Raw genomic sequence first — 17,429 nt, forward strand, 5'->3', positions numbered from 1 at the left:
GTGTGTGTGTGTGTGTGTGTGTGTGTGTGTGTGTGTGTGTGTGTGTGTGTGTGTGTGTGTGTGTGTGTGTGTGTGTGTGTGTGTGTGTGTGTGTGTGTGTGTGTGTGTGTACACACACCTCTCAAGCTCACCTGAGACGATTAACATTTTTAATCACATGATTTTCTGTGATTAATTGTGATTATTAAAGTTAAGTAATGAATTCAAAAGCAGTGTATTACTCACTTGTATTTTAAAGTACTGCTATATGAACACAAGTACAGCAACATTTGGTTTGAATCACTTTAAACAGATCAGGTTCTTTTTAACAGCAGTATTCTTCACACAGTATCAGTTATATTTCTACTATCTGTGCTCAGTGTGTGACTTTATTTAAACATTCCACTGCTGTGCAACATGAACACAATGTTCCACACGTTTCATCAACATGTGTGTCTTCTGTCTTCATGACAGTCAGAGCATGTGAACGCAGATCCCACTGTTCATCAACATAATGCACCGTAACTCAGAGGTGACGACGGTTACCCGGCGATGTCCGGTTGTCTCCAGTGAGAGACGGCCGGTGCGCGTTGTGACTCCGTCTCTTTTGTAGTCCTCTCCTCTTCGTACAACTTGTGTGTTCTTCTGTTGATGGTGCGTCTGGAGGGAGGCTCCTACGTGACGTCATTCATGATCCTGAGAACGTTCCTCAGACCCACGTCTTCTCAACACTAGTCGTCCTCAGTTTGTATCTCTCCACTTCTCTGTGGCGTCTGTTAGCTCGTCTTTAGTTTATCTCTACTTCTCCACACGCTGCATCAACGTAGTGATGAAGACTCCTCCACACGCTGCATCAACGTAGTGATGAAGACTCCTCCACCGCTGGTTTGACTGAAAGCAGTTTGGTTTGAAAAGTTTGCACGTTATTCTATTAAGATACAAAATGTGTTCCATTGTTTACAACAGTATCAGTAGTTCAGAGTACTTCTTATGTGATAGAAACTATTAGTAGTTCAGTTCAGAGTACTTCTTATGTGATAGAAAGTATCAAACAGGCCTACTTGTAGCTGTTAGCATGTTGACTTCTACTTAAAAACAGGAGAAAACGTGTCAGAAGTCGTTATGTTTGTTTATTTTTGGTTCTTTTCTACATGACATCATCGGTTTGTTTCAGATATACAGACACGAAGACAGAAAAACTCTCTGAGATAAACACGCCAAAGCTTCTATCTACAGGCGCTGCAGCCAATCAGGAGGCAGCTGGTCTCCTCATGCAAACCTCAAAGAGTCAAACTGTTGACTTCCACTAAAGTAAATGTAGATCTGTTGGTGGTGCGTTCACGGACCGGCTCATGAGGCGTTCTGGAGCCGCTCAGCAGTCGTTCCTTTAATGCACCATGAGACACATGCTGGACTCTTTGTAGAGTTTATATATTTATAATTAAAGTATTCTGAATAACTTTCATATGACGGACATTCATAACTCTGAAAAAAACAAGAAAAGAGTCGAAAGATTTCAAAGTTTCTAAAAAAAAAAGTCAGAATTTAAGAAGAAAGTCTGGAATTAGTTTTAATGTTTCAAGAAAAAGTTCTTTAGAAACATTAGAAAATGTTTTTGTCCAAATATTACAACTTTTATCACAAATTATTACAACTCGTTTTCTCTAATTATTGCAATGCTTTCTCTAATGCAACTTTTTTCTGTAATTATTGCAACTTTTTTATATTTATTGCAACTTTTTTGTAATTACTGCAACTTTTTTCTCTCAAAACATTCCAGCTTTTTTTCTGCTAAAGTGATGACTTAGTTCTTGTAGTATTTTGATAAAACAACTTTATATAATTTGTATTTTGTCTAAAATGTTCTGTAGAAATAACCTTGTTCTTTTCTCTTTGTAGAACCTTCCAGAGCCGTCTTACCTGCCGTCCCATGAGACAGAAGAAGAAGAAGAGGAAGAAGAAGAAGAAACAGGTCAATGAATAAACATGACGTCAGTATTCCTGCCCTCTGGTGGTCACATTCACTTCCTGCAGCTACAAAACACTTTAAAATGTCTCTGAATATGAAGCTTTTCTTCTTCTTCATGAATCCTCCTCGTTGTTGTTTGCACTTCATGTGTTTCACATTCATGACCCGATCATCCTGAGGAGTAGAACATGAGTTTAAAGGTCCAGTAGTTGTTCATTGTTCCTGGTCCATGGAAAACCCACGTTAGCTTCATATTAGCATCACATTAGCATCCTTAAACCTTCAAGTTGTTACTTGCTAAGCTAAGATAAGCTAAGCTAACGACTGATGAGAGTTCAAACAGGAGAATTTCTGGTCCAATAACTGGAGGCAAAGGGAGACGAGGGGAGACAACGAGAGGCAACGGGAGACGAGGGGAGACAACAAGAGGCAACGGGAGGAGAGGCAACACAAGGCAATGGGAGACGAGGGGAGACAACAAGAGGCAAAGGGAGACGAGGGGAGACAACGAGAGGCGAGGGGAGGCAACGGGAGACGAAGGGAGGCAACAAGAGGCCACAGTGGTCTCCCAGGTGTTGCTGGTGACGTGGAGGCGGTAGAATCGGTAGAATCCGTTCTGACACATCTCAGTCTCAGAGGATCACCAACCCGATGACCTCGTCTCTCCGGTGGCCCCACCCCCTCATTAGGAGGTGGCGGCCTGTTTACGGAAAGTTTCAAAGAACGCCAGCATCCCCTTCCTCGTGTTGCCGTTGCCGTTGCCGTTGCCCTTGGTTATCCTGGGCATCAACATGCTGCCGCTGCTGTTGCCATGGAGACGGGAGGTGAGAGGAGGGAAGGAGTCCACGGAGTTCGCCCGCTTGACCTTAGATGAGGACGCACGCCACGACTTGGTCCTCGGGGGAGGAGTCTGAGCCACCAGACACTTCTGGTACTGGACCTGATGGACAAGAAGGACTCGGTTCCAACAGGTTCAGAGATCAGGTGCTTTAAGGTCTCTTGAGGTACAGGTGAGAGCTCACCTGTCCAGGTGTGTTACTCACCATACATGCCGCCTGGACCGCCTCAGACAGGATCCCAGCATCCGGTTCACACCAGAACACGTGACACTCGAACCTCTGCGTGCCGCCGTCTACGATCACGGCGAAGGTGTGGCTGTCGTGGCCGACGCCCAGGAAGGTGAGGAAACGTACCTGACACTCCCACAGAGGCTCCTCCCCTTCCTGTCGGGATCCAATGAGAAAGAGAGAGGAGACAGAGTGAGCTCCGCCCCCCCCAGGTGGACTAACAGAGGTGTAGTAGTGATGGCGGTACCTCTCCCCTCCACAGAGACAGGATGTTATCCGTGACGTGGATCACCGTCGGCTCCCACTCGTCTCTGTCTGTGGAGTTCATGATGCTTTCTATTGCTCGGTTCAACACCTCCATACCTGCAGCACAGGTTACAGGTAAGTCCTGACACCTGCTGGACAACACACCTCATGACATCATCACTCTTTACAGGAAACACACAAATGATTCAGAAGCTACAGACCCAGAGAACAAAGTGTTCAGTTGTGATAGGTGTGTTCAGGTGTGTTCAGGTGTGTCAGGTGTGTTCAGGTGTGTTCAGGTGTGTTCATCTGTGACAGGTGTGTTCAGGTGTGTTCAGGTGTGTGTACCCATCGCTCTGGACACCGGCAGGTTACCAATGTACTGGACCTCAAACTTCTGGACCTGCTGCCGCACCGCCTCCAGAAACTCCACTGAAACATGCAACAGACAATCAGCAGGGAGCCAATCAGAGAACAGCAGCAGGTGATGTCAGAGAACAGGTGAGTCACCTTGTCTGGGCAGGTCTTCAGGTGAGATGCTCTCCATCGTTAGCGAGCGAGACGGCCTCATCAACGTCTTCTCTGACATCATCTACGGAGAAATCAACACGACGATGGCTAATTGGCTAATGCTAACTATGCTAAGCTAACACGGTAAACACAGGTGATTTTAAGGACTCACCTTGGAGCACATCTCATGCAGCGCCGTGGCGATGGTTTTGGCCGGAGCGTCGCAGCGAAACACGTGACACTTCAGCACACAGCTGTCCTTATCGCCCGCCACGAACGCAAAGTCCCTGAACGCACCACCCACCCACGCACGCACGCACGCACGCAGGCACGCACACACACACACACACACACACACACACACGCGCGCGCGCACTGTCATGTTGTGGCCGACCAGCTGATGGACTCATGATCATGTGATCAGAAGGTGAGATCAATAAATGGCCCTGACATATAGAGGAGGTGTATGAAGAGGTAAAGTTAAAGGTAGAGGTTTACCTGTCCCTGCCCAGGTGGAGGAGTGGGGGGGCGGGGGGGAGGGAGGGGAGGGGCGTGTTAAAGAAACAGAGAGAGTGACAGCGTTAGTGCACACAGACAGGTAAACAAAGTGAAAGGTGAGTTTGATTCTTACATCTTAGCATGCAGAAACATCCAGCTGTGAGCGCATGCTGCTAGCCTAGCTTCCCCCTGCCTCCAGTCTTTGTGCTAAGCTAGGCTAAGCAAAAAGGCTGGAAGCAGAGAGAACTGTTAGCTTAGCTTAGCACACAGTGTGGATGCAGGGGGAAGTGTTAGCCTAGCTTAGCGCAAAGACTGAAAGCAGTGGGAAACTGTTAGCCTAGCTTAGCGCAAAGACTGGAAGCAGGGGGAACTGTTAGCCTAGCTCCTCCACCTCTGTCTCATGTTTATTGGACAGGTGTACGCGGTCTGATTGGCTCACCTGCCATTGTTGCAGCCCACCCCCCACACACGGATGTTGATGATTGGCTGACAGTGCAGGGGGGTGTGGTCTAAAGGGTCCAACAGAGTCAGAGTGTCCTTCTTCAGAACCAGCATCATCTCCCTACCCTGCAGACAGACAGACAGGTAGAGGCAGAGAGACAGACGGGTCAGTGTACTACAGGTGTGATCTAGATCCTGAAGCTAGTTCCTCAGAGTCTGTCTGACATTTAAAACTCAGAAAACAAGCTCCTCCTCCCTCCCCCTCTTTTCTCACCTCCCCCCAGGCCCCCTGCCTGTCTCTCTGCTCCGGGCTGCTGCAGTGAGACAGCTGCTGGATGACGTTACTGACAGCGAGACTGCTGCGACCAGGAGACAGGTCCTCCTCCTCCACCTCCAGCCAGCCCAGAGAGCGCACTGCAAAACACTGAGAGACAGACAGGTAGAGAGACAGACAGACAGACAGGGAGACAGGTAAAGAGAGAGACAGACAGGTAGAGAGACAGACAGACAGACAGACAGACAGACAGGGAGACAGGTAAAGAGAGAGACAGACAGGTAGAGAGACAGACAGACAGGGAGACAGGTAAAGAGAGAGACAGACAGGTAGAGAGACAGACAGACAGACAGACAGACAGACAGACAGGTAGAGAGAGACAGGGAGACAGGTAGAGAGACAGACAGACAGATACAGAGAGAGACAGACAGGTACAGAGACAGACAGACAGGTAGAGAGACAGACAGACAGGTACAGAGGCAGACAGACAGGTACAGAGGCAGACAGACAGACAGGTACAGAGAGAGACAGACAGGTACAGAGGCAGACAGACAGACAGGTAGAGAGACAGACAGACAGGTACAGAGAGAGACAGACAGGTAGAGAGACAGACAGGGAGACAGGTACAGAGACAGACAGACAGGTAGCGAGACAGATTGAATCAGATTAATGTAGTCACAGACCAGGAGAGAGAGATTAAAGGAGATTACAGATCCCTCCTGCTCTCACTTTGTTTATTTTAACATGATGTCATCTTTGACCTCCTCTGACATCACAGCTGATGATGTCATCAGATTCAGCTTTAAATGTTCATAAAGAGGAACCGAATCACAGAGTTTTGTCTGAAGGTCCTCGACCCTGCAAATAAGACATGTCTGTGGCTGTTGAGTCCAGTCATACTCATTTCACTGGACTTAACAGCTAGTTAGCACGTTAGCTCGTTGGCTAGCTAGCTGATTCCACCATGATTTCACTTTAACTATGTTACTCACTAAATCACGATAACACTGTTGTTATTGTTGTTATTGTTATTGTTGTTGTTGTTGTTGTTACCTTAGAGTTTGGGTCGTGGTACGTGAGATAATCTTCATGCCACGAAGACCTGAGTGAAAAAACACAATTCATATAAACTGTACAGTGTGTGTGTGTGTGTGTGTGTGTGTGTGTGAGAGTGAGTGAGTGAGTGAGTGAGTGAGTGAGTGAGTGAGTGAGTGAGTGAGTGAGTGTGTGTACCTGGCCTCAGGTGGTCCGTCTGTCTCTTCGTTGACATTCTGCTGTCCAGCCTCCTCCTGCCGAGATAAAACACCACAGAAGAAGGCAATATTCAGAAAAACATGCTAATCGGAGCTAACTAACTGGTAACTAGTTTAATTTATACTAACTAGTTTAATTTAGTCTGACTAGTTTAATTTGATTAAGACTGACTATCTTAATTTACACTAACTAGTTTAATTCACACTGACTAGTCAAATGTAGACTGACTAGTATAATTCACATTAACTAGTATACTTTACACTGACTAGTTTAATTTAACCTAACTAGTTAAATTTAGTCTGACTAGTATAATTCACATTGACTAGTTTCATTTAGACTGACTAGTTTCATTCATACTGACTAGTTCCTAGGTTAGTTAACATGACTAGTTAACCTGTGTGTCCAGCAGCTGGGCCGTCCCACTGAGGCGGGGGTGCTGCCACTGGGTGGCCCCCGTAGGAACATGCCAGTAGTACGTTCCTGTGGAGTCTTTGATGGTTCTCCATCCAGAGGGAAGATCTGGATCTAGGAGCAGGTTCTGGTCTGTCCAGATGTTGTCTGCAGACAACAAAAACAAATACATATATACTTACATATATATATATATATAAGTATATATGTATTTGTGTATTTATGTACAAAGTGACCAGAGGTCATACAGTGCAGGAAAAGTTGAAAGATGAGAGGAAACTGAAGAAGATCTGAATTATTAATAAACACTAAGAGACATAAAGTGCTGAATCAGCTGATTTAGAGACAAAGATATGACTGGAGGGGGGGGCCAGCGTTCAATGCAGCTGAACCTACAGAACAAACAACCGATGAACAGAGAGGCTACAACTACAAACAGATAAACAGAGAGTCTACGTCTACGTACAGATGAACAGAGAGTCTACGTCTACGTACAGATAAACAGAGAGGCTACGTCTACGTACAGATAAACAGAGGCTACGTCTACGTACAGATAAACAGAGAGTCTACGTCTACGTACAGATAAACAGAGGCTACGTCTACGTACAGATAAACAGAGAGGCTACGTCTACGTACAGATAAACAGAGAGGCTACGTCTACGTACAGATAAACAGAGAGGCTACGACTACGTACAGATAAACAGAGAGGCTACGTCTACGTACAGATAAACAGAGAGTCTACGTCTACGTACAGATGAACAGAGAGTCTACGTCTACGTACAGATAAACAGAGGCTACGTCTACGTACAGATAAACAGAGAAGCTACGTCTACGTACAGATAAACAGAGGCTACGTCTACGTACAGATAAACAGAGAGTCTACGTCTACGTACAGATAAACAGAGGCTACGTCTACATACAGATAAACAGAGAGTCTACGTCTACGTACAGATAAACAGAGGCTACGTCTACGTACAGATGAACAGAGAGTCTACGTCTACGTACAGATAAACAGAGAGGCTACGTCTACGTACAGATAAACAGAGAGGCTACGACTACGTACAGATAAACAGAGAGGCTACGTCTACGTACAGATAAACAGAGAGTCTACGTCTACGTACAGATGAACAGAGAGTCTACGTCTACGTACAGATAAACAGAGGCTACGTCTACGTACAGATAAACAGAGAAGCTACGTCTACGTACAGATAAACAGAGGCTACGTCTACGTACAGATAAACAGAGAGTCTACGTCTACGTACAGATAAACAGAGGCTACGTCTACATACAGATAAACAGAGAGTCTACGTCTACGTACAGATAAACAGAGGCTACGTCTACGTACAGATAAACAGAGAGGCTACGTCTACGTACAGATAAACAGAGAGTCTACGTCTACGTACAGATGAACAGAGAAGGTACGTCTACGTACAGATAAACAGAGGCTACGTCTACGTACAGATAAACAGAGAGTCTACGTCTACGTACAGATGAACAGAGAGTCTACGTCTACGTACAGATAAACAGAGAGGCTACGTCTACGTACAGATAAACAGAGAGTCTACGTCTACGTACAGATAAACAGAGAGTCTACGTCTACGTACAGATAAACAGAGAGGCTACGTCTACGTACTGATAAACAACAACAGGGACAAACTGTTTGCTATTGAGGGTTTTTGTTGCACGCGTGTCGTGGACGACGGCGAGCTGTGATTGGTCGGTTGCCAACGTGACGTTCCGACAGGTGTCAGGTGACGGCCTGTGATAAACCGCAGGACCGTCCTCCTAAGGAGGATTACAGGGACGCTAGTGTGTGTGTGTGTGTGTGTGTGTGTGTGTGTGTGTGTGTGTGTGTGTGTGTGTGTGTGAGAGAGAGAGAGAGAGAGAGAGAGAGAGAGAGAGAGAGAGAGAGAGAGAGAGAGAGAGAGAGAGAGAGAGAGAGAGAGAGTGAGTGAGTGTGTGTGTGTCTCACCGTCATAGTTGACTATGAGGATGGCCAACATGTAATCTTTGCCCATCATGGCTCCGCCCTCCAACATGTGTGGTCCAATCAGCTGATCGCCCTCCACCACACACACACACACACACACACACACACACACACACACACACACACACACACAGTCAGAGGCCCAGATAGCGGACAGTTAAAGCCTCCTGCTGCCTGTCTCTCTCTCTCTCTCTCTCTCTCTCTCTCTCTCTCTCTCTCTGTCTGTCTGTCTGTCTGTCTGTCTGTCTGTCTCTGTGTCTCTCGTCCTTCTCTCAGACGACACCATCAGTCTTCTTCTTCTTCTTCTTCGTTTTATTTCCGTCTCTCTCTCTCCTCTCGTTCATCCCTCCTCTCTCCTCTCTGTGTGATAAAGGATGCTGCTCTCTCCTCTCCTCTCTCTCTCTCTCTCTCTCTCCTCTCTCTCCTCGTCTCCTCCTCTCTCTCCTCCCCCTGGTGATGTCATCACTCCCCTCCCTCTCGACCTTCATTGTAAAAGATGACTTTAACGATCACACGTGTTAAATATTGATATGAATCTGTAGATGAACCAAAAGTGAAATATGTTCCTTTGAGATGTAGTGGAAGAGAAGTATAACGTAGTATAAAATGGAAACGCTCAGTAAATACTAAGTAAAGTACAAGTACCTCATGTGTGTGAACTTTTTAAATATTTCCTCAGAGATAAAAACCTGAAAATTATTTTATTTATTTTTTTACTGAGGAAGTAAAATCTGTAAAAACAAAACTAATGTAAATGTTCAAGTGAAAATCAACACTGTAAATTGTTTAGTTTAAATATGTTTTGTTATTTGTCATGTTTTGTTTTTCCTTTATTTATTTATTATTTGTTATGTATTGTTTATTATTTATTTGTTGTTTATTTATTAGTTATTATTTATGTATTATGTATTGTTTATGTATTTATTATGTTTTATGTATTTATTTATTATGTATTATGTATTTATTTATTTTATTAATTGATCTATTCATTTATTTATGTTTTTTGATTTATTCACTCATTTAGTTGTTTGTTTGTTTGTTTGTTTATTTATTTATTCATTAATTTATACTTGAGGATGTGGATTTAAATGTATTCAAATCTTCTGATTGAACATATTTTATTTTGCTTTAACTTCAAACATCACTGTTTAAAAAAATCAAATAAAAAGAATCACCTGACACTCACAGGATGACGTCAAGGGAGTGGCCACGTGTCCCGGAAGTGTTTTGACGACAAAAGGAGCACGTGAAGCTCAATAATAATCGCAGGAAGTCACACCAGGTTTCCTAGAAAGTAAAAGCCTAAAGTGTATTGTAACTGTAGAGAGTGAGATACAAGAAAGTACTACGAAGAATAACTTCATCCAAACATTCAGTCAGTTGTTCTTATTGTTATGTTTATTAAATGTTAACATGTTACAACCGGAGCAGAAAGATAAACAAATGTCACTACACAGAAAGCATTCATACAATATATTCAAAACAAGTCTTATTCTGAAAGTCTGAGCGGAAGTTCTGTCGTTGTTTCTTCCGGGTGACGTTACGTGTGTAGGATCGAGATAACACGGTAACGTTCTGTGTCAGAAGCGCTTCACACTCAAAGTTACCGGAAAACATTTACGTTCTAAACTCTTTGGGTTAGCTTAGCCGTTAGCCTAGCTGTTAGCCTAGCCATTAGCTTAGTGTCGTCACCGGGAAGAAGACGCTGTGACGTTGGTGATCTGACACGGTGGAGTCCAACATGGAGGACAGGTACGTTAAACCAGGTGAGAGTTATCTTCATAAAGTTACTATCGGTAACAACGTCTTTAAGTGCTGCTAAGCTAGATGTTAGCACGAGACCGGATGTTTATAACTGTTGATGTTTTTATCTTCACGGTTCAACGAATTCAAACGTTTCCTTAAGTTATTGTCTTTCATTAAGACAATACTACAAACCTGTCTCTCTCTCTCTCTCTCTCTCTCTCTCTCTCTCTCTCTCTCTCTCTCTCTCTCTCTCTCCTGTAATGAACCTGTCTCTCTCTCTCTCCTGTAATGAACCTGTCTCTCTCTCTCCTCTAATGAACCTGTCTCTCTCTCGTGTAATGAACCTGTCTCTCTCTCTCTCTCCTTTAATGAACCTGTCTCTCTCTCTCTCTCTCCTGTAATGAACCTGTCTCTCTTTCTCTCCTGTAATGAACCTGTCTCTCTCTCTCCTGTAATGAACCTGTCTCTCTCTCTCTCCTGTAATGAACCTGTCTCTCTCTCTCCTGTAATGAACCTCTCTCTCTCTCTCTCCTCTAATGCACCTGTCTCTCTCTCTCTCCTGTAATGAACCTGTCTCTCTCTTTCTCTCCTGTAATGAACCTGTCTCTCTCCCACCTGTAATGAACCTGTCTCTCCCTCCTGTAATGAACCTGTCTCTCTCCTGTAATGAACCTGTCTCTCTCTCTCTCCTGTAATGAACCTGTCTCTCTCTCTCTCTCTCTCTCTCTCCTGTAATGAACCTGTCTCTCTCTCTAGGTAATCAGGAGCGTGGGTGGAACGACCCCCCTCAGTTCTCATACGGCCTCCAGACGTCCCGCGGGCCTCAGAGGAACCTCCTGAACAAGAGAGCTGCTCCACCAGCAGGTTAGAGAACACTCCTCGTTTGCTTTCCTATATATATATATATATATATATATATATATATATATATATATATATATATATACACACACACACACACACACACACAGTGCTGTGAAAAAGTATTTGCCCCCTTCCTGGTTTCTTATTTTCTTGCATATTTGTCACACTTAAATGTTTCAGATCATCAAACAAATTTTTAGATTAGACAAAGATAAACCAAGTAAATACAAAATGCAGTTTTTAAATGATGATTTCATTTATTAAAGGAGAAAAGCTATCCAAACCTACTTGGCCCTGTGTGAAAAAGTAATTGCCCCCCCTTGATAAATCATGAATCAACTGTGATTTTTTTGGAAAGCTGAGTTCAATTTCACGATCCACACCCAGGCCTGATTACTGCCAGACCTGTTGAATCAAGAAATCACTTAAATAGAACCTGTCTGACAAAGTCGGCTGAAAGATCTCAAAAAGCAACACATCATCTAAAGAAATTCAAGAACAGATGAGAAACAAAGTAACTGACATGAATCAGTCTGGAAAGACCCCAGAACAACATGTGAAGAACTTCAGGCCTCAGTCTCCTCAGTTAAGGTCAGTGTTCATGATTCAACAATAAGAAACAGACTGAGCACAAATAGCATCATGGGACAGTTCTGAGGAGAAAGACACTGCTGAGCAAAAAGAACACAAAGACTCGTCTCACATTTACCAAAAAACATCTTGATGATCCCCGAGACTTTTGGGCAAATATTCTGTGGACTGACGAGACAAAAGTTGAACTTTTTGGAAGGTGTGGTCCCGTTACATCTGGAGTAAAACTGACACAGCATTTCATAAAAACAACATCATACCAACAGTCACACATGGTGGTGGTGGTGGTGGTGGTGTGATGGTCTGGGGCTGCTTTGCAGCTTCAGGACCTGGACGACTTTCCATAATTTACAGAACCATGAGTTCTGCTGTCTACCAGAACCTCCTGAAGGAGAATGTCCGGCCATCAGTTCGTGACCTCAAGCTCAAGCACACTTTGGTTCTGCAGCAGGACAATGATCCAAAACACACCAGCAAGTCCAGCAAGTCCACCTCTGAATGGCTCAACAAAAGCAAAAAGAAGGTTCTGGAGTGTCCTAGTCAAAGTCTGGACTTAAATCTGATTGAGATGCTGTGGCTGAGCTTCAACGAGCCGTTTCTGATCGAAAACCATCCAATGTGGCTGAATTAAAACAATTCTGCAAATAACAGTGGGCCAAAATTCTTCCACAGCGACATGAAAGACTCATTGTCAGTTATCGCAAACGCTGGATTGCAATTGTTGCCGCCAAGGGTGACAAAACCAGTTATCAGGTTTAAGGGGCAATTAGTTTTTCACACAGGGCCAAGTAGGTTTGGATAGCTTTACTCCCTTAATAAATGAAATCATCTAAAAACTGCATTTTGTATTTACTCTGGTTATCTTTGACTAATATTAAAATATGTTTGATGATCTGAAACATTTAAGTGTGACAAATATGCAAAAAATAAGAAACCAGGAAGGGGGCAAATACTTTTTCACAGCACTGTGTATTTAGGCTTACAGCTTCTTATCACCCTCTATGTACCAACGTACATTTATAACTAATACCACACATAGTACACGGTACTCAGTGTTGCATGTTTTTCTGACCAAAATACCAAAAAAAGCAAAAAATAAATGATTACTTTAAATAATTTTGTAAAGTTTTTAAAGTGTTTTTGTTTGTAATATGTATAATAAGCATCATTTAGTTATCGCTACTGAGAATTTAACAAACATAAAAAAATGAAAAAAACATGACGTAGATAAGTTTTCAGTTTTCAAGGTGTATATTTAAATATCATCTATTACACATCAAGATAAAGTTGTGAACACTGAATATCTATGATCAGAATCATTATAACTGTATTTTAACTGATACTGTGTGAAGAACACTGCTGTTAAAAAGGACCTGATCTGTTTAAAGTGGTTCAAACCAAATGTTATTGTACTTTTGTTCATACAGCAGTACTTTAAAATAAAAGTACACAATACACTACTTTTGAATTCATTATTGAATTTTACGCATAATCATGCGATTAATCACGATTAAAAAATGTAATCGTTGCCCAGCATTTTTATATATATATATATATATATACACACACACACACACACACACACACACACACACACACACACACACACACACACACACACACACACGCACACACACAATATCAAGCATCTTGTCTCTGATTGGTCCTCAGGTGCAGGAGCCCCCCCCATGACCCCTCCCTCTTCCAATCCTCTGGCTCCACCTCCAGGTGGTGTAGCTCCGCCCCCTCTACACTCAGGTAAGGAGCAAAAGAAGAAGGGTTTAGTGATTGAAGCCTGATTGACTGACTCCTCCTCTTCCTGCAGCTCGTCCTCCTCTTGGCTGTGTGGCCACGCCCCCTCCCCCTCTGGGACCAATGAGAAGTCAGAGAGACGACAGCCAATCAGAGAGCGAGCCGGACGTAGAGGGCGTTGTGTCGGTGTTGAGCCGAGCACTTGATGCCTGTAGAGCGACTGTTAAGGTGAGTCTGAACCTGAAGACTTTTATTTTGTTAAATTAATCTGAAGACTTTTATTTTGTTAAAATTCATTTGAAGATTATTATTTTGTTAAATTCATCAGAAGACTTTTATTTTGTTAAATTTTCTGAAGACTTTTATTTTTGTTAAATTAATCTGAAGACTTATTTTGTTAAAATTCATCTGAAGACTTTTATTTTGTTAAATTCATCAGAAGACTTTTATGTTGTTAAATTAATCTGAAGACTTTTATTTTGTTAAATTAATCAAAAGACTTTTATTTTGTTAAAATTCATCTGAAGACTTTTATTTTGTTAAATTCATCAGAAGACTTTTATGTTGTTAAATTAATCTGAAGACTTTTATTTTGTTAAATTAATCAAAAGACTTTTATTTTGTTAAAATGCATCTGAAGACTTTTATTTTGTTAAATTCATCAGAAGACTTTTATGTTGTTAAATTAATCTGAAGACTTTTATTTTGTTAAATTAATCAAAAGAATTTTATTTTGTTAAATTCATCTGAAGACTTTTATTTTGTTATCTGTGTGTAGGACCAGGTGTGTAGTGACGTGGCAAAGAGGCTCCGCCTCCTGGAGGACAGCTGGACGTCAGGTAGACTGAGCCAACCTGTGAGGAGACGCATGGACACTCTGTCTCTCGGTAACCTGTCTCACCATCCACCTGTCTGTCTGCCTCAACGCCTGTGTGTCTGTAGACTGACCTGTCTGTCTGCCTGTCTGTCTGTCTCTCAGAGTTACAGGCTGGTCACTGGGACTCAGCTGATGAGATCCATCGCTCTCTGATGGTCGATCATGTGACTGAAGTCAGCCAATGGATGGTCGGTGTCAAACGACTCATCGCTGAGACCCGAAAACTGAATCCAGAACTTTTAGAACCACTTCGGAAACCTCCAGGACCAGTCCAGGACTCTGCAGCACCAGTCCAGGACCTTGCTGCATCGGTCCAAGACTCTGCAGCACCGGTCCAGGACTTTGCAGCACCGGTCCAGGGCTCTGTAGCACCGGTCCAGGACTTTGCAGCACCGGTCCAGGGCTCTGTAGCACCGGTCCAGGACCCTGCAGCATCGGTCCAGGACCCTGCAGCACCGATCCAGGACCTTGCAACATCGGTCCAGGACCCTGCAGCACCGGTCCAGGACCTTGCAGCATCAGTCCAAGACCCTGCAGCACCAGTCCAGGACCCTGTAGCGCCAGTCCAGGACTGTTAATCCTGCAGGGATCGGCATGTTTCTTTCTACTCTCACCAAAATTTGACTATTTTAACCAAAACCAGGATCTGGTGCTGATAGTCCTCACATTCATTCTCACATCTCAGCAGAGCTGTCTGGACTCTAGAGCGTTTCAAACTGAGGCTCCTCTACAGAGGGTTCGCTCTGGACTCTGGTCTCCTGACGTGGATTCCTGGACTCTCTGGACCCCACATAGACTGTAGACTCTGGACCACGTCTGTCATGTTTCTGGACTCTCAACCTTTATAAGGATCTAAAGTAATGTGATGTTTACACCAATGAATGAAATAAATCTGTTCTCTTCTGTCTGAATGTCTTCTTGTCTTTATTCTTCAGGGACCAGACCCCGACCCTGTAGACCTGATGCAGAGTCTACAGAAGAACAACAGAAACATGTCTGAGTCCTCGTTCTCGATAGTAGAAGTGATTGTTAGAGGACGTCGACATCAACATGGAGATTCATTATAAATTATGTCAAAGAGTCGGATTCAGGTCGTAACTAAAAGAAAGAGGCAGAGTTCAGATTAAAATGAGATAACCTACAAACACAGTTTCTTTGTACACATGTGTTCAGAAGACGTACAACCAGATTATTATAAACTTTTAATTATTTAAGATTATATAAATTTAACAGCAGCAGGTTTCTGCAGTGTTGAGATGTGACCAGCAGGTGGCAGCAGAGGACAGCAGTCCACTCAGGGATGTGTGTGTGTGTGTGTGTGTGTGTGTGTGTGTGTGTGTGTGTGTGTGTGTGTGTGTGTGTGTGTGTGTGTGTGTGTGTGTGTGTGTCAAACTGTTTAATGTGTGTTCTCTTTGTGGTTGTTTTGCGTCTCTTTGTGGTTGTTTTGCGTCTCTTTGTGGTTGTTTTGCATCTCTTTGTGGTTGTTTTGCGTCTCTTTGTGGTTGTTTTGTGTCTCTTTGTGGTTGTTTTGTGTTCTCTTTGTGGTTGTTTTTTGTGTTCTCTTTGTGGTTGTTTTGCGTCTCCTTGTGGTTGTTTTGCGTCTCTTTGTGGTTGTTTTACTTCTCTTTCTGGTTGTTTTGCTTGTCTTTGTGGTTGTTTTACTTCTCTTTGTGGTTGTTTTGTGTCTCTTTGTGGTTTTGCTTTTCTTTGTGGTTGTTTTGCGTCTTTCTGTGGTTGTTTTGCGTCTCTTTGTGGTTGTTTTGCTTCTCTTTGTGGTTGTTTTGCGTCTCTTTGTGGTTTTGCTTTTCTTTGTGGTTGTTTTGCGTCTTTCTGTGGTTGTTTTGCGTCTCTTTGTGGTTGTTTTACTTCTCTTTGTGGTTGTTTTGCTTCTCTTTGTCTCTTTGTACCTTTTTATATTCATCAGTTTGATTGACTTTCTCTTCAAACAGAATCCTTCTCTTGAGCAGTTTCATCTCCTTTACTCTTGATGATATTTGATGGATCAACAAACAGGTAAAAGTGTCACATCTGTTTCAGTTTATAAAGCTGCTGTCATCATGTTGTGTTAGTGTTGATCTCCGCTGCAGAGCTAACCAATCAGAACTCACCATATGTTGTCACATATGTTTTCTTACCAGCCCAGTGCTCCCAGTGCTGTTAGGGTGAAACAGGAAGCAGCTTTTACACACTAAGAAACACAAATCATACATGTGGACCTGGTTGCTTCATAAAACACTTTCAGCTGTTTTCTGTCCGTCATGTTGGAACTTTGTTTTTCATTCATAGTTTCAATAGTTTGACTCCAGCTGCAGAGAGATCAGTCTGAACTCTGCTGACCAATCAGATCTCCTCCTCCTCTTCCTCCTTAGAGAGGAGGAGGAGGCTCGAAAAGAGGAAACCAAGCAGAAAACATGAGTGACAGAAAGACAGAGAGAGAAACAGAAAGAGGCAAACAAACCTAAAAATAGACAGAAGAAGAAGAGACAGGTCTCTCCCTCCGGCCGACACAAATAAAACACTACTCGGAATATTAAAACCAGAAACAACCAAACATAATTGTTTCTATCAAAAACTATCTATAACCCCAACCAAGACTCTGTAATATCAGTAAGTTATACAATATATAACCACGACTATGACTCTGAAATATCAGTAAGTAGTAATATTTGCAGTATTGTACTATATATATTCACAGTATTGCAGTAGATATATTTGCAGTATTACAGTAGATATATTCACAGTATTACAGTAGATATATTCACAGTATCACAGTAGATATATTCACAGTATTACAGTAGATATATTCATAGTATCACAGTAGATATATTTACAGTATCACAGTAGATATATTCACAGTATTACAGTAGATATATTCACAGTATTACAGTAGATATATTTGCAGTAATACAGTAGATATATTCATAGTATCACAGTAGATATATTTACAGTATCACAGTAGA

The 17,429-nt window shown here is 42.8% G+C and overlaps 2 protein-coding genes across 3 annotated transcripts; one reads left to right on the forward strand and one right to left on the reverse strand.

Annotated features, from left to right (window-relative positions):
- Window positions 1-1,100: 1,100 nt before the first annotated feature.
- On the reverse strand, window positions 1,101-9,039 carry apbb3 (amyloid beta (A4) precursor protein-binding, family B, member 3). The gene is made up of 12 exons (XM_068725257.1): window positions 8,622-9,039; window positions 6,633-6,796; window positions 6,218-6,273; window positions 6,038-6,086; window positions 4,985-5,134; window positions 4,709-4,836; window positions 3,944-4,058; window positions 3,772-3,853; window positions 3,610-3,693; window positions 3,263-3,378; window positions 2,992-3,171; window positions 1,101-2,888 (listed from the first exon to the last, which is right to left on the reverse strand). The coding sequence occupies exons 1-12, from the start codon at window positions 8,686-8,688 to the stop codon at window positions 2,634-2,636; spliced, it is 1,446 nt and encodes a 481-aa protein (XP_068581358.1). The 5' UTR covers window positions 8,689-9,039; the 3' UTR covers window positions 1,101-2,633.
- A 1,142-nt stretch (window positions 9,040-10,181) lies between these two features.
- sra1 (steroid receptor RNA activator 1) lies at window positions 10,182-15,374 on the forward strand. 2 transcript variants are annotated; one of them, XM_068725254.1, is made up of 6 exons: window positions 10,182-10,405; window positions 11,142-11,249; window positions 13,512-13,598; window positions 13,666-13,820; window positions 14,371-14,479; window positions 14,572-15,374. In XM_068725254.1, the coding sequence occupies exons 1-6, from the start codon at window positions 10,381-10,383 to the stop codon at window positions 15,045-15,047; spliced, it is 960 nt and encodes a 319-aa protein (XP_068581355.1). In that variant the 5' UTR covers window positions 10,182-10,380; the 3' UTR covers window positions 15,048-15,374. The 2 variants fall into 2 exon arrangements, with proteins under 2 accessions (XP_068581355.1, XP_068581356.1); XM_068725255.1 differs by having other exon boundaries at window positions 10,182-10,391.
- Window positions 15,375-17,429: the final 2,055 nt, after the last annotated feature.

Source organism: Cebidichthys violaceus, unplaced genomic scaffold (assembly GCF_023349555.1).
Source record: "Cebidichthys violaceus isolate CVI_PGR_0920_01 unplaced genomic scaffold, fCebVio1.0.p SCAF_347, whole genome shotgun sequence".
Lineage (NCBI taxonomy): Eukaryota > Metazoa > Chordata > Actinopteri > Perciformes > Stichaeidae > Cebidichthys > Cebidichthys violaceus.

What these genes read in the sequence shown, in the direction of transcription:
- apbb3 (XM_068725257.1), bottom strand. Translation starts at nt 8,688, where the DNA reads ATGTTGGAGGGCGGAGCCATGATGGGCAAAGATTACATGTTGGCCATC. An exon ending in TGCATGAGATGTGCTCCAAG is followed by an intron (nt 3,854 to 3,943) that starts GTGAGTCCTTAA and finishes ATTTCTCCGTAG; the next exon opens with ATGATGTCAGAGAAGACGTT. An exon ending in GCCGGTGTCCAGAGCGATGG is followed by an intron (nt 3,379 to 3,609) that starts GTACACACACCT and finishes CCTGTGCTGCAG; the next exon opens with GTATGGAGGTGTTGAACCGA.
- sra1 (XM_068725254.1), top strand. Translation starts at nt 10,381, where the DNA reads ATGGAGGACAGGTACGTTAAACCAG. An exon ending in GAGAGCTGCTCCACCAGCAG is followed by an intron (nt 11,250 to 13,511) that starts GTTAGAGAACAC and finishes ATTGGTCCTCAG; the next exon opens with GTGCAGGAGCCCCCCCCATG. An exon ending in CATGGACACTCTGTCTCTCG is followed by an intron (nt 14,480 to 14,571) that starts GTAACCTGTCTC and finishes TCTGTCTCTCAG; the next exon opens with AGTTACAGGCTGGTCACTGG.